The 16510-nt window shown below is 44.4% G+C and overlaps 1 protein-coding gene across 4 annotated transcripts in view; it reads right to left on the reverse strand.

Annotated features, from left to right (window-relative positions):
* The window catches only part of KDM4C (lysine demethylase 4C), a 392253-nt gene that overhangs the window by 26297 nt on the left and 349446 nt on the right, over nucleotides 1–16510 (reverse strand). For all 4 annotated transcript variants that reach the window (XM_075931603.1, XM_075931602.1, XM_075931604.1 and 1 more), the window contains one exon: nucleotides 11826–11996. In XM_075931603.1, coding sequence (XP_075787718.1) covers nucleotides 11826–11996 — 171 coding nt within the window. The remainder of the gene's footprint in view (nucleotides 1–11825; nucleotides 11997–16510) is intronic.

Genomic DNA, 16510 nt, shown 5'->3' on the forward strand with positions numbered 1-16510 from the left:
CAGTTCATCCAAACTGCTCACATGCTGCACCAGCACAACCATGACCAGCCTGAACTGGAGCCTGGCGTGCCTGCTGCTGCAAATGCCCCTAAATCCTCTGGACACTGTCAAACGCTGCTTCTGGCAGAGGAAGACTAGTTCCGACTGGTGGGAACGCATTATGTAGCGATAGGATGACCAGTCACTCCAGAACTTCTGCATGCAGAAGGCCACCTTCCTGAAGCTCTGTGACTGGCTCGTCCCTGGCCTCAGGTGACAGGACACACACATGCAACCCACCATTCCCCTGCAGAAGTGCCAGCAGGCACTATACAACAGGCACTTTCCTGCGGGGGCACAGATGTTCCCGGGGAGCATCACTACACCCACAGCCCGGGGACAAGCAGGCATGGGAAGGTGCCAGCCAGGCCAGGAGCCTGTGGACACAGCCTCCTTCTGTGTCCCAAACATGCCAATTCCATCACTGCCGACAGTCCGCAGAAAGAGAACTTCTATCCCTGCCTGCTAGAGGAGGGGGTGGTGTTGGAAGAGATGTGTGAGCAGCAGAGGCCACTTGCTGGAGAGCGTGCTACTGGGGTCCCCACCTCTTCCTCCCATTGGCAGGTTCCCATTCAGAGGATCACACTTGACCAGGAGCAGATGCTGCCTGAGTGGAGGCATGTGTGGCTCTGCTGTGTGGTTCCAAGACCCCAGCATCCTTAGTGGTGGCTTGTGGAGGAAAATGTCCCACCCCGGAGACCAGAGTAAGGCAGGCCTCTCCAGGAACCTTGTGAGAAGGGCCAAGGGGTTCCTGAGTGAGAGCATCATAAGGTTGTGTGCTCTGGACTGGCGCTCCATGTGCACCCTAATGCACAGGCTGTCGTGCGACCAACAGACAAACACGGATCAACCACTAGATCATAAACCCCTCCCCTTCCAAACCCAACTTTTAATTCTGATATTGGTATGGGTGTGATGTCAGAAGCAAGGATTTCATATAGTGAACTTAAGCACATGCTTGTTGTACATAAGCTGCCAAATTTTAAATCTTCATAATGTTCAAATTGTGTCATGAGTGGGGGAAAAAAACAAAGTACAAAAGCTGGTTTTTCATTTTTATAATTCTTTCCAACAGCACCTACTAATTATTGGGAAGATTTATCTTTTCTTAAAAATAAAGATGATCTTAATTTAACAGCTTACCTGAAATTGCAATAACTATGGTTCTATTAGCCTTTCCATTATCAAGTTGGACTATTAGAAAAAAGAGAAAATCATATACAGAAAACTGTGATAAGATGATACTGAGGTTTCTAAAGCCGCAAAAATAGGTAGATTCAAAGTTAAACCTGCTCATATTCATTGCTTATGCTTAACTATGGAAAAAGACAGTTACCCATTCTCATAACTGATGCTCTTCGGGATGTGATGTTCACATCCATTCCAATCAGGTGTATGTGTGCTGCATGCATGAGCATCAGAAACTTTTCCCCTAGCATCTCCTGTAGGGTTGGCTGTGGAGACCCCTAGAGTGGTGCAGCTATATTAGCACATATATATTACTGCTGCCCCTAACCCTCCCTCAGTTCCTTCTTGCCACCTTGGGGAAGAAGCGCGGGTATTGGAATGGATATGAACAAAACATCTCAAGGAATACCACTTACGAGAGCAGGTAACTGTCTTTCCTTCTTCGAGTGCTTGTTCATGTCAATTCCAATCAGGTGACTTCCAAGCTGCTACATCATAGAGGTGGGTTAAAGTTAGGAATCACAAATTGGAGCACTGCCCTACTGACAGCAGCATCCTGCCTTGAAAACCGGCATATTGTACCATGAATGTGTGCATGGAGGAACCTGTGGCTGCCCTACAGATCTCTTGGAGGGGAACCTGCACTACAAATGAAGTCAATGAGGCATGCATTCTAGTCGAGTGCGTCTTCGGGCTGGATCTGGCCCACCAAGCGGGTTTATCTGGCCCACAGACACCTTGCTGCTCTCTCACCCCCAAGCCAAGCAGGCACCTAGAATGAACTGCCAGCTGTTCAGAACTGCTGGCGGTTCTCTCTGGGGGTGGGGGCAGGTCAAAGATTTCATGTCCTGCCTCCCACCCCCAGGCCAATCAGGGTCCGTGGGCGGGGAAGCACAGAAGTATCCTGGACCTGCCCCTTCCGCCCGAGGCTCTGCCCCTTCTGGGGCAGCCTGGGGACCACTTACAAAATTTCTGAAGTGGCCCGTGTCTAAAATTATTGCCCACCCCAGCATAGATCGAGGCGAGCCACCCCTGCAGGGGTCTGAGGTATTGTCATGCATATCGGATCACATGGTAGCATGAAGGCTCAGGGAGATGGTGGTTTCGAGCCCCTCTTCTGGCGAGCCAGCCACCCTATGGCATAAGGTCTGGTCCAGGGCCTCAGTTGCTGGGCTATCCCCTCCTGGGGGTCAAGACACAGTGGCAGAACGTGGTTGCCATTGTGCTGGGTGTGGTTATGTTCCCTACGATCAGAACAGCTCCAGTGGGAATGAGTCAATGTCATGTTGGACTCCTTCTGCAGTGCTAAGGTGGCACTGATGATGTTGGTGCCAGCATTGGTGCCATACAGGTGGACGGCCTTGGAGATCTGAACTGGTATTGGGAAACACGAGACCTGGAGTGGTGCCAATTCCCTCTTGATCTCAATCTGGTCTGGGACCCGGAACAAGGCCTCAACACCAAGCGTCATGGCTCACTCGGTACCGAGCACGGTGGATCTCTGCCCTTCTCAAGTGTGCCTGGTGAAACTAGAAATCGCTATTCACTAGGGACTAGGAGCTTGCCAAGGCAAGAGAGCTAGGAAGTTTCAACACCATCGCAGATGGTAAAAAGAAACTGAGGGAGGGATAGGGTCAGCAGTGGTATATATGCACTAATACAGCAGTACCACTCTGGGGGTCTCCACAGCCAACCCTATGGGAGCCAATAGGGGAATGTTTTTAATGCTCGTGCATGCTGCATGTGACGGGCTGTCACTGACCCAGGGTCGGGACGACCGGAGCCCCCGCCGACAGGGGGCTGACGGCCGGTCCCGGACCTCCCAGGACCCCCGCAACGCCAGCCGCCGGGGGCGGTGGGCGGGGGCACTTCCCCCGTGCCTGCGCCGGCATACGGCCCAACCCCCACGGGCTCGCGGGGGGGGGGCGGGGCCGAGGAACGCGGCTGCTGGGCAGGGCCGCCCGCCGGGACGTGCCCGGAAGAGGCGGGGGCTAGGGTGGCGGCCGGCGCGGCGGGCCAATTCAAAAGGGCCCGCCGCCAAAGAAGCAGGGCGCAGGCTCCTCGCGGCGGCGGAGGAGCAGCCCCCACCGCAGGACGGAGCGAGAGCGCCACTCCGCCTGGCTACCAGCCTGGCGCTGGTCCCGGGGCCTCCGGGACAGCCACTGCCCCTGGCGAGCGATCAGCCCCTCTTCGGACGGCGGGCGGACCCCGCCGCGCCGAGCCAGGAGGGAACGGGACAGCCAGGAGCGCGTCGGGACCAGAGAACCCACCCCCGAGACTCCGCCCGGACAACGGACGCCGTGGACCGACGGGTCAAGGTAGGCGCCGGGGCGGCGGGGACAGTCCGCAGGACCCGACGAGAGGGAGGAAGGAGCCCGGGGCAGGGCGCTTTTGGCGGCCGTGGGTGGACGAGCTTAAGGGGGGAGCGAATCCTCACCCCCCTCCCGTCCACCGTGCCGGGGTGCTAGCGGCCCCGGCACCTAGGGCCCCGGGCTGGGACCTGGAGAGAGGGCGGGACCGGGTCCCCCTCCCTCCCCGAAGGGAGCCTCCAGTTCCCCCCAACGTCCGCGCCGAAAGGACGAACGCGAACTAAAACCCCGTCTCGGGGAGGACCTAGACTGGGGCGTATGCCCCACCCCACGGAGCGGGCACCCATTACCAGGGTTCGCTGAACCCCCCACCCCTCTGGGAGGGGGTGATCGCACCCAAGGGCCCAGGCCCCACACCGGGGGTCTGGGGCGATGAGGAACTAAAGGGGGACAAAGGGGTCCGCAGACCCCCCTCTCTGGCCAAGAGGGGGTGATCGCACCCCAAACCCCCACACTGCACACATACACCTGATTGGAATCGATGTGAACAAGCACTTGAAGAAGAACTAAGAATTGTATTTTAATGTCTCAGGAGCCAAAAAACAAATGTACAGGTTGGCCCTCCCTGTTCCGGCCCTGTCAGGACCTGCCCGGTCACAGATGAGGGACTTTGCCGGACCAAGGGAGGAAATTTCTGGATCCCCTGCTGCTGACTTCCCTCCTGGCCAGCTCTTCATCTCCTGATCCCACTGAGCAGCCAATGCTGCCCTGGCTCCAGGACCTGCAGGACAGCCACACAGGGGATCCGGGACCAACCAGGCAGCCACACGTGTGTCTTCCAACCCTGTTGGGCAGACCTGCTGCCACTCGCTGGATGGCCCTGCCATCAGCTCACTGCAGGCAGCCCACTGCCCTGCCCGCCCTGCAGGGATCCGTGCCACTGATCCTCCACCAGGATTCTCTGGTCCTGCAACATCCGTGCTGAACAACGGACATCGCCGCACCAGAGAATCCCAATACAGAGAGTTTCAATCTGTACAAACAAACAAGTAGCAGCCTTCACCCTTGGCTCTGTTTGTTTAGGTTTTTTTAAAAATAAGTTTAAGTTATATGCATAAATCCAAACTCTTAAAGTATCTCAGAAATTCATGTCTGTGCTCTTGTGTACACGTAAACAGGGATGTGAGTGTGTAAAGATCAACATTCTCTGTGCCGGATTTGTAATTGCCCATACAATGTTTGCATATACAGTAAGCTCCTTATGCAATTTGACAAATTTATTAATGAAAAAGGTCATGATTTTAAAACTGGATTGAGGCAGGCAGATCCTTGTGCCCCTGTGGAGCTACACTGAAGCCAATGAAGGTCTGCACAGGTAAAGAATTCGCATATTCACATCTGACTATAGGATGAGCCAAATATTGTACATTTTAGGCAGTCTCACTGCCCCATCTCCATAGGGCTTCTTTCCTGTCATGACCTATGCGTGGAATGACTTCTCAGACCACACATTACAGGCTCCCACCCACTCCCATTTAAGATCTCCCTAAATGCTGCTTCCATAATGTCCATTAACACTAACCTACACCAGTCAGATTTCCACATTTGGTTGGGGGAAAAGCCATGGAATATTCCAAGTTACCACCACCTACCATGTTTTGTATGCATGTGTCTGTTTTTCAGCGCATTGGGAGCAGAGGCTCTCTATCTGATTCCTGTATAGCACTGAGCAATGTTGTCAGCAGTTAGACAGACAGAGAGACAATAACAGCAATCTCAGAGACCATACATGCATTGTGGGACAGAACCTAACTTGGTTGAGCTCTGACGCGCCACCTGGTCAAGCCTTAGTCACGCTATCCACACTGAATTACACTGCCTGTAAATCTTTGATGAAATAACAAACGTGACAGACAGCTAAAAGAAACATAAAATATTCTGTCAGTGCCATCTTTTTTATTCCTTGTCATGTACGTAACTGATTTGCATAAGTCAATGTATGTGGCTGCTTTACCCAGATAGCGACTAAATGGTTTTCTATCTAGGAATCAGCTGGCCCAACTAATTAAAAATTCTGAAGCAGAGATTTTGCTGTGGGTCATTTATCTGTGAGGCATGGTGCAAACTTTATGTATAATTTTACAGGGAAAAGGTCATTTTCAATGGGTAGTGTATCACAGTATGCCCCAAGTTTACATATATGTGCAATTAGATGAAAAATTCAATTACAGGCTTGAGAAAATAACTCTCCATCATTTGAGCATATTAACATATCACTGTAGTAAGTAATCTCTAATAGACAAACTCTGTACTGTGCTCCCTACAATCATCATCAGTTGTTCTGTTCACAGAAGAATACAGGAGGAAAGAGGGGTGGAATAATAAAGCCATTTTTAGGTGCTATTGCAAACACCATCTTGGAAGGTCCACTGATGGAAGTGTTGTGACCCTAATAAGCTAAGTAATGATGGCTTGGTGAGTATCTGGGTAGAACGTGGACAAAGGTGCTATGGGAAGTGGCATAAGGGTGCTTAGCAAGGATCAACTCTTCTCTCATGATGTTCAGAGGCAGTACATTTGTGGCTGGAGGTGCCTTTTTCAGCTAAGAAAAAAATCTAATGTCCTCAATAACCACGATCAATAATTATTTCCACATAGAATTCTATATAAGTAGGGTTATTTAGCCTCCTATCTAACTTCCATTGCTGCTACTACATTCTACTGACCTAAATTCAACTGCTTTTTCTAATTCAACACAACATTCTTCTTCACTTCCTGAACAAAATATGTTGTATTGATGTGTACTTTTAAAGAATTTCCATATTTCACTCCACAGCTTCTTGTACTTCAGTGGAGGATAAAGTGAGTCCTGTACCTCTGAACTGCATTCTGTCTAAAATTTACCTCGGGGTGGACAACTTCTGAGATGACAACCCACATAAGCAACTTTAAATACCTATCAGATGTCTGCCCAAAAATGATAATGTAATGGTGGTGGTTGGGAAAAAACCTCACTGAAGCTGAGGGGTATAACCACCACCCTTTGTTTAACATAAATGTAAGAAACAAACAATAGAACCAGGTAAGCTGAAACAAGAGGAGCCACCACCCAAAAAATAATGGCCCACAAAGTTCCCTTGTGGACTGACATAGCCAATGCAGTGGCTGCAAATTCACTGGTGAAGCTGGGTGTGAGATAGAAGTTCAAGTAGCAGAAAAAGATAGGACATAGAGAAGAGGCAAAGAAGCCACCATTAACATCATAAAAGTCCTGGTACTGTATCCCCTAAGGGAAAGCTTTAGAGCAGAGTGGTAATTGAAGGACCCTTGGAAATGTAAGCAAAGAAATTACCCCCATTTGATTCCTACGGTGTTCAGGAAAGAGGAGTTTTTATGTTTTTTGTAAACAAACAGAACTGAACTGAATACTTGAATCCGTCTTCAATTTTTTTTACCTAGCAGAAACAATGTGCTAGACCCCCCAAAATTGGCTAAATGCCTGAATCAAAAAAGGGTAACAATTTAAGATCTCAAAGTTTCCAGAAACAAAATAGAAAAAAATGAAACACTAGGGAAGCTAATACCAAACAGTATTATATCAGAGTGTGGATCAGGAATTCTTAAAATTTTCATTTCAAATGCTGACAGCCTCCCAAAGAGTACGCATGGGCATTGTCAGCACAAGAGAGCTGTAAAGAAGATCCTTGGCAGGGAAAAACTTTTAACACTCACCATGCCAAACCAACCAACCATCTAAAATGACTTTGCTATTACACGGACAGCTTTTGTTCAAATGCACAGTAACTACAAAGTAATAAATTCTATTATAAAGAAAGTAGAAGTTCATAAATTTTGGTGCTTTGTGAAATTTAGGTGTGTGCTGAACGCAACAGTAGCCATCTTAAAAATATCAGTAATGTACTTTTGCTGTCACATTTCTAAATAGTTCTGTTTTGCTTTTCATGGCCAGTGGTGAATTTCAAGTACTGATAGAATGATGGATCTTAATCTTTACTAATCTCAGCACACTGAAGACTCTTTTGTGCCCAATGGTAAAAGGAGGTAGTTACCAGAATGTCAACATAATTCTGTTAAAGGCTCTATGTATCACTATAGGTTTAAAAGAAAGCTCCAGGTATTTATGTACATATTTGAGTTCTTTCAGGTGAGGTAACTTCTATTTCAGAAAGCTTTAATAAATGTTTAAAAAATCATCAATGACTATGTCACATTTGCTTGGATTGACAGACTTTGTATCATGTAGTAACACATCTTTTATTATAGCCCTTGACAGCTGCATCATGCATGTTGAGTTTAAGTAAGTTGATACACACATTCTTCAGGAATACACAGTTAAGCAAGAAATTTCATAGACATTTTTGGAACTGCACAAAACCACAATACTTGGATTTTGGGAAGAAATATCCTGGGACTCTTGTAAATGATCATACTAATGCTGCTCCAAGTACTTTTCACTGACTGATTAATGCCTCCTTTTTCTCCTGTAGGAGCCTTCCCTTTCAGGGAACATTTTACTTTGCTAGCCCACACACTTCAATGACATCTAATTCATATCTAGGAGCAATTTAGTTTGTTAGTTTTAATCTGTAGAGACCATTGCACTTTGAATCCTGGGCATGTTGTTCTTGGCACTTAAGAACAGCTCAGATGAACTAATGGACAACCCGTGGATTTCTACACGTGGTGGCTAGTGATGGGTCATTCTCAGAAGAATGTCCTTGACTCTGACATGCGTTTCCATTCTTGGTCTAACACGGTAAGAATCTGGTGACTCCCACGCTTGCTACAAGGCCTATTATAGGGCTTTCATGAGGATTGGGAATGGGTCATGTATTAGCTTTTGTGTCAAGTTCAATTTATTTTGGAAAATGTGATTATATCACAAATTGTACAAGTCGTTAAGGCTTGTTTATGTATTGATAAATGCAATACATAAATAGGAAAATCTATATAAAAAAACCTGAACCAGCATGTTCTATATTTAGCAAACTGCCAGGATTTTCTCATAGAGATGTGTCCGACAGGTATTAAAATACCAAGGTGCACAGCACAACAACAGGGAGGACGTATAGAGACACTTTCCAGGGCACAAGCTGTTCACTGACGTTGGTCCTGCACACTGGGGTAGAATTTATCATGGTGAGCAGAGCTGGGAACGGGTAACAAACAATGTTCTCTAATCTTTTCCGTCCATGTATGGATTTTTTCCATCCATGTGCAGAATACATATTTTATGTGCATGGAGGCATATGTGAATTCAATAGAAACAAAAAACCTAGATGTGGGTGCTCTGCTAATCAGCTGGGTGGCATCTGAATCTCTCCTGAGTGGTCACGCAAGCACCCAGCTTAAAGAGAACTCTGGTGGCAAGTAGGAGAGCATAATGTGATACTCCTCTAAGCAGCAGCAAGTTGTACTTCCAACTGTTGGCAGCACTGCTGGAGAATACAGCATATGTACTGGCTGCATTTTTGTGGTAGAGGGGCCTAAACAGCCCATTTACCCTGCAGATCTCATCTTCTTTGGGATACGGTGTAGACAGTACAATTCGCCAGCTGTTTTCTATCATTCTTCACTTAGCCATGGGGAGGCCTCATCTGCTGAGTGCATGAGATAAAAAGTTGGACCTACATCTTTTGCCCACCAGCACAGGAGAGGGTAACACCGAGCCCATAGGTTAGCCAATGCACTAAGGCTTACTAATTTGCAATTTAATTAAACAGTCTTACTGAAGAGTCATTTGTTTGTGACAGTCTTACTAGGCTGAAACCATAAAGAGGTCCTAAATTCGCAGCCTGAAGTAAAAAGCATGTTCTAACACATTTAGCAAATGTTAATACAAAGTAAAGAAAAATATATAAAGGTTTAGGAACAATGTATGCCCTGCAGTGGCAAATGCTGAATACCTAACGCTAGAGAAGAGAGAGTTTTAGAGATGAGGTTCCCCATTTTCCTCCTTACAAATAAAATACAGTGTCCAGACATTGAAGTGGTGGCCTGTCTTGCATAAACACAATTGTGAGTTGAGCTGAAATTGTACTCTGGACTCAACACATAATACTAAAGCAGAAAGGACATCTTTGGGCATATCCACACTAGGAAATTATTTCAAAATAACTAAATTCGACTAAGGAGGAAACCTCAAAATTAGTCCAAGGCAGGTTCCATTAATGTGGACATGCTACCTCAACTTAGAGTCCCAGGATGAACTGCGGAGTAATTAGTTTGAATTACTCTGGGGAGTAGCTACTTCGAAATAGCAGCACCGGAATGTCCACACTAATGGGATTTCAAATTAACTATTTCAAAATCAGCATTATTTCCCGAGGAAAACAGGACTACACATTTCAAAATCAGTGGCCCGTTATTTCAAAATAACACCCAAGTGTAGAAATTCAACCTAAAGGGGGTTATTTCAAATAACAGCCTAGTGTAGACCAGGGCTCTGTGAGCTAGTTGAAAAGTCAAGAGAGATTAGAAAAATAAGTTCTTCAATAGGCACTAAGATTGCTTTCACACCACATTTGATGAATAAGTCCTCCCAGAGGCATTAACATCTGATATGCACATTGGGTGGATTAGCAAGTTTTAGGCCAGGCAGAAGAAAAAAATATTCTTTCCTCTCAATTACTGCTAAAGGTACATTATCTAATGAAAACACAACAAGATTTCTCTGAGGAAAGTGAAATTCGTTTGGTATTTCCATCAAACAATTATATGTTGTTCATCCAGTATCTTAGAAGCACTGAGGCACATCCAAACCTGATTACATTCTTTCTTAGTTTCAGAAGAAGCTATCCCAGTAGGGAGGTAAGCAGTTTCTCGTCTCTCCAATAGCATAGTATTGATGCAGGTGCACACAAAAGAGGTGTTTGTGATAACAATACAGCCACATTTGCTTAGTATCTTGATGATCCTTAATCAAAAGGCTCTTGATCATTCCTGGAGCCTTTGAGGATATTTCAAATTAAGGGGTAAATTTTCAAGCGATGTAATGGGGATTTAGCTACACGACTTCCATTAACACCAGTGGGAGGTAAAAAGCTAAGTCCCCACTCACTGCTTTGAAAATGTATCCCTTTAAATGTATGATTTCCAAAACACATTCGACTTTTCAATAACTAAGCAGTTGCCAAGAAAAACATTATTATTTTCACTGGAAGTAGAGATATCTGTCAAATATTGTCAGAGGCAAGTGGGTCTGAGGAAAACATTAAAGCTCTCAAACCTTTTTTTCTACAGGACAAGAAGGCTGAGTATTCTGTGGAGTCTAGCTTCTTGAACCACAACAGTCTAACTCTTACGCTACTGAGCCTTGCACTAGGCGACCTCCCTGCAGCCAACACAGAACAAAGCAAAGGCAAAAGGAATGTGCACCCTGGCAATCTGCAGCTGCTCTAACAACTCCGAGCAGGTCGTTGGCAACAGATGCAAGTTACAACAGTTATACCAACAAATCAGCACAGCACACAGAAGTCTCAGAATCCGAGAGGACAAAAGCAGCTTGCCTAAAGCCAAGGATCAGGGCTGAAAACTGTGAAATGGTTATAAAATGGTGCCAAATCAGAATGCTAATAGTTTGCACCCAACTCTGCATTTTTGTAAATGATGACACAAAGTGCAAGACAGTGGAGAATCTAATCCACAATGTCTAAAGAAAATGTATCTGTTCCCCAAATAAGTACAGCATATGTTCAGTAACATTCCTGAAAAAATGGAGGTTTATGTGTAACGGTGAAATGAAAATCTGCATTGTTTTTAGGATTAAACTACATAGTCTTTTTCCCTGTTCATTTTTATCATTAATAATGTAATCTTGCAAGCTAAACATCAAAAGATGTAAATAAATTGTCAGAACAGATTCCTGAGAGCCATTCTTCCCATTACAAACTGGACAATAGGATTTTTCAATTCAGCAAGGAATGTCATTGTGTTATCTCTCAGAGACAGATCAGAATATGTGGAATTCCCATTCTTATATTGTTTATTAAACACACATTTCTTATTTAATTAAAAGACTTTGGAAGATTAGTTTTGAATAATTTGGTCAAATGGTGGATACTAATTAGAACAACCAAGGTTGGGAGGCCCATTAGAAAATAATATTTCAGTGCAGTATAAATAACAAACATGAATTGAATATTAAGTCAGTTATCTCCTTTAAAGGTGAAAAGAGATATTCCCAAGGATTTAGTTCTTTTAGCTATGGAATATACTCTTATTTATTAAAAAAGAACAAAAAGAACAAATATCTTAGAAAATACTTACTACAATATCTTCAGGGAATGTGTCCCGACTGAAGGAACCATCATCAAACATGACTTCATAGAAGACTTGAGTTGTCACTCCTATCACTCTGCAACTATAATATCGTGTGTTCCTATGTTTCGTGATGACAGTCTGCCCAACTGTGACGGCCTTCTCACATGCTTTGGTTCTCTTGAAAACAAGAATTTAACAAACTGTAATAAAATATACTCACCACCTAGTTTATCAGAACTACATCGTCACTTGATAAAACAGTGCTAATCATGGCTCTCAGCTTACCAAGAAATCTTGAAATGCAAAATATTTCCTTACTACAATAATCAAATATTATGTGACATACAAATTTTCATTTTATTAGCCAAAGAATTATAGCCACACAAGTTCACAAAAGGAGAATAATTTAAGCATAACAATTTTGGGACCATTCAGAAATTTTATTTACCACTATGTGAAAGCCTTCTTATCTTCAGCACTGGCAGCCATCAGACATGGTCAGCAAAGCTTTTCCAGTAGAATTTTACTGAAAGGCACTTCTTAACCGTTGGGTTTATGTTTGGATTTTCATAATTTTGTACTTAATATTTTGCTCACTGGGATGAATGACATCAACAGATACCTCATTTTTTAAGAGTGGTCAACAGTCATACAACAGGATGCTTCAGTAACTCAGAAAGTATCATGCAGAACACACACTTTAAAACTGCAGATGGTGTTATGAAGTAGGTCAGTCATAATCGTTTATTTTCATGGTTACGCTCTAATTTCTGCAAAAATAGCTATGACCTTTAGAAGCGTAGCTGGGGTGTATTCAAAGGTCAAATTATGTAAAGATTCTACCTCAACTAAGGGCGTTATACTCCTATTTAAAAAAAAAACCAAACCCATAACACAGCAAATGGTTTCAGTTGTACATGATGCAGAAAATTGTGCACACCACTTCCCAACTAATGCATCCCAGTGTGCCTCCCACTTGCACAGTGAGCTCCACCATCTGGAGAAGTAAATTTGAGACTTTCTCATCATAAGACGACATCCTATGGCAGTACACTGGCTGTAAATCATTTCATATTGGTTGCTATGTTAGTGTGGTAAAATGTACTGTCTCTCTGGCAACTGCAGGGCCTCTGAACTTTTCTGACAACAGGAGATGCTAAAAAGCACTGCATGATTCATATAGCATATCTGTGTTAGTGAAATGTTTTGAATCAGAAATATTTACTTAAGCATCTTGAAATATGGTACAGCTTATGCTAAGTTAAGTACCCAAATTCCTGCAACTTTTTCAACTATCTGTAACCTTTGAAGCAGTAAAGTTCTTCAATAAATGCAATAATCTTGAAAGAAAGTACCTGTGAAAGTCTCCAAACTAATATGACTATAAAGTTGTCAGCATGCTTATCAGAAATTAGTTATGATCAGTGCCCAGTTTTTATTAAATTTTTACATTTTATTTTAAAGTAATTCCCACAGACTTTTTAAAAACAAACATGGGCCAAATTTTGAAATATTTCTTTTGCTTTGCAATTTGACACATTACCAATTTCTTGCACCACATTACAGAAATAATATTTCTCAAATTTTTTTATGTCTAAAAATTGAAGGCAAACAAATATAAATGAGCTCTATGCATCTGAAGTCTCTCAGTGCTAATGTCCTAGTTATGTGTTTGCAGGCAATTTCTCTGAGTACAACTGTGTCGATGAAAACAAAGGATCAGACTGAGGCCTTCTCATAAAGTTACACCCAATCATATTTCTACAGCATTTTCAAGATTACCTGGAAATAATATTTCTTTTATAATTATATACTATTTGATAGCTGTTTAAACAGTCATCATTACTATAATATTTAACAATATCATTAAGCCTAAACACAGCCTTGAGAAATGAACCAAGAACTAATTTGGTACTACAAGTTACCATCACATAGGTCCCTCTACTGGTTAACATCAGATATCATCTTTATGGCTGACCTTGAACAATGTTTCCTCAGCTCTCGCCCCCTAATATCCTACTTTACTTACGCTACATCAATGACATCTTCATCATATGGACCCACAGAAAAGACACTCTTGAAGAATTCCACAAGGTTTTCAACAACTTCCACCCTACTATCAACCTCAGCTTGGACCAGTCCGCAAGGGAAATCCACTTCCTGGGCACTGCAGTACAGTTAAATAATGGACACATTTCCACCACCCTATATCAGAAACCTACCGACCACTACACTTACCTTGATGCTTCCAGCTTCCACCCCAGACACATTTTTCAGTCGATTGTATATAGCCAAGCCCTACAATACAACCGGATTTGTTCCAACCCCACAGACAGAGACAATCACCTACAGGATCTTTACAGAGCATCCCTAAAACTGAAATAGCCACGTGGGGAAGTGAAAAAACAAATTGACAGAGCCAAAAAAAAAAAAAAAAACCCAGAAATGAACTACTTCAAGACAGACCCAAAAGAGAAAATAACAGAACTCCTCTTGTTGTTACCTATAGTCCACAACTCAGACCCCTCCAACGCATTATACACAATCTATAACCCATCTTGGAAAATGATCTCTCACTCTCAGAGGCCTTAGGAGAAAAACCTATTCTTGCTTTCAGACAATCCCCTAACCTGAAACATATACTTTCTGATAACCATGCCACACAACCACATCATAAGCCTCCAGGAACACAGCCCTGCAACCAAAAAAGATGCCAACTCTGCCCACATATCTACACTGACAAATTCATCACTGGAGCTAACAACATAAGCCACAAAATCAAAGGGTTATTTGACTGCACATCTAGTAATTTGATCTATGCCATCAAATGTCAACAGTGCCCCACTAGTATATATATTGGACAAACTAGATGGTCTCTGCGGGAAAGAATCAATGGACACAAATTGGATATGTGTAAAGCAGTGGTCCCCAATGCGGTGCCTGCAGGCGCCATGATGCCCGCCGGGCCATTTCTGTGCGCCTGCCGAGTTATCGGGGCCGGCCCCGCCCCCGGGTACACTGCGCATGGACTGTGCCAGCCTCTGGGCACGCAGCATATGGGTGGCGCCGGCCCCGGGCGCGCAGCACATGAGCATTTATGTGGCCCCACCCCTAGGTGCGTGGCGCAAAGGCTGTGACGGCCCTAGGCGTGCAGCACATGGGTGGCCCCGCCCCCGGGTGCGCAGCACATGGGCTGTGCTGGTCCTGGGCATATGGGCTTCCCCACCCCTAGGTGCGTGGCACAGGAGTGGCACCAGCCGTGGGCACGTGGCACATGGGCGGTGCCGGCTCCTGGGTGTGTGGCGCATGGGCGGCCCCGCTCCTGGGCACACAGCTCAGGAGCGGCGCCAACCCCAGGAGTGCGGCGCCAACCCCAGGAGTGCGGCGCATGGGTGGTGCCGGCACCGGGCGCACAGAGTATGGGTGGGTCCGCCCTGGGCATGTGCGTGGCCCTTCCCCTGGGCGCATGTATGGCCCTGTCCCCGGGTGCCCGGCTTGTGAGCAGTCCCGCCCCTGGCAGCCCAAAAAGGTTAGGGACCACTGATGTAAAGGGATCACACATAAGCCTGTTGGTGAACATTTGTGCTTGCCTAACCACAGTTTAGCCACCTGCAGGTGGCTGTCTTGTCACAAGCCAGCTCCACAAGCCAGATTCACAGGGAAGGGTTGGAATGCCAGTTCATCCACAAATTCAATTCACATGTTAATGGATTCAATCATGATATGGGCTGGCTAGGACACTACCTATTTAATAACCACTGAAGATGCTAACAGCTCTCTGAGTGGTATCCCTTCCTCTCTTAGCAATCTATCTATTGACTTTGATTTTTATCTGCTTAGGTTTAAGTACCCATTCTCCAGATACTTAATTATGCTCTGTATCATATCTCTCTTCCTTTTTTCTTTTTCTCCTCCCTTCCCTTCCTCTCTCCTATTTATTACAAGTTTTCATATCCCAAACTCATAACTCGGGTCATCTGAAGAAGTGGGCTATGCCCACGAAAGCTCATGATACCATCTACATGTTTTGTTAGTCTATAAAGTGCTACCAGACCATTTGTTGTTTTTTTCTGTAACAGACTAATTCAGCTAACCCCTGAAGCATCAGATATCATTGTTATGCCAAATCTTGACTATATAAAAATCCAGGTGTTTGTCTCTTAAAAAATTTCATCCCCCATTTATTGAAATATCTTCAGAAATAGGAAGTCCTAATTGAATTATCTATGTGAGTGAAGCAGAAGTTTCTGGCGGATATATAAATCCAACAGGAAGTAAACCTAATACAAGTATAAAATATCTTACAAGTATGAAGATGGGGCTACATAAACAAGAAACAAGATTGCTTTGTTATTAAGAATATTCACATTGGTGTAGTGGTAAAATATTCACAAAATAAACTCCACAACTCAATCCCCCCCACTCCAGGCAGAAAACCAAATATATGAGGAAAAATAAAAACCCCTCAAACCATCAAAAACCCAAATGCATCCTGGCTCAAGGGGTAGGAGTTTGGTTTTCCAATATGCTATTTTGGTAGGATTTTTGATTTATTTTGCAGAAAAATATATTGACAAGCACACTGTGTAATTGATTGCCTGTCCCAGAAAACATTTCCTGTCAGAAAAGCCTAAGAACTTATTGATGTTAAGAATGTCATTTTTGATCAGAAAGGACAGTTGTTATGCAAG

This window comes from Pelodiscus sinensis, chromosome 6 (genome assembly GCF_049634645.1).
Source record: "Pelodiscus sinensis isolate JC-2024 chromosome 6, ASM4963464v1, whole genome shotgun sequence".
In the NCBI taxonomy this organism is placed as follows: Eukaryota; Metazoa; Chordata; order Testudines; family Trionychidae; genus Pelodiscus; species Pelodiscus sinensis.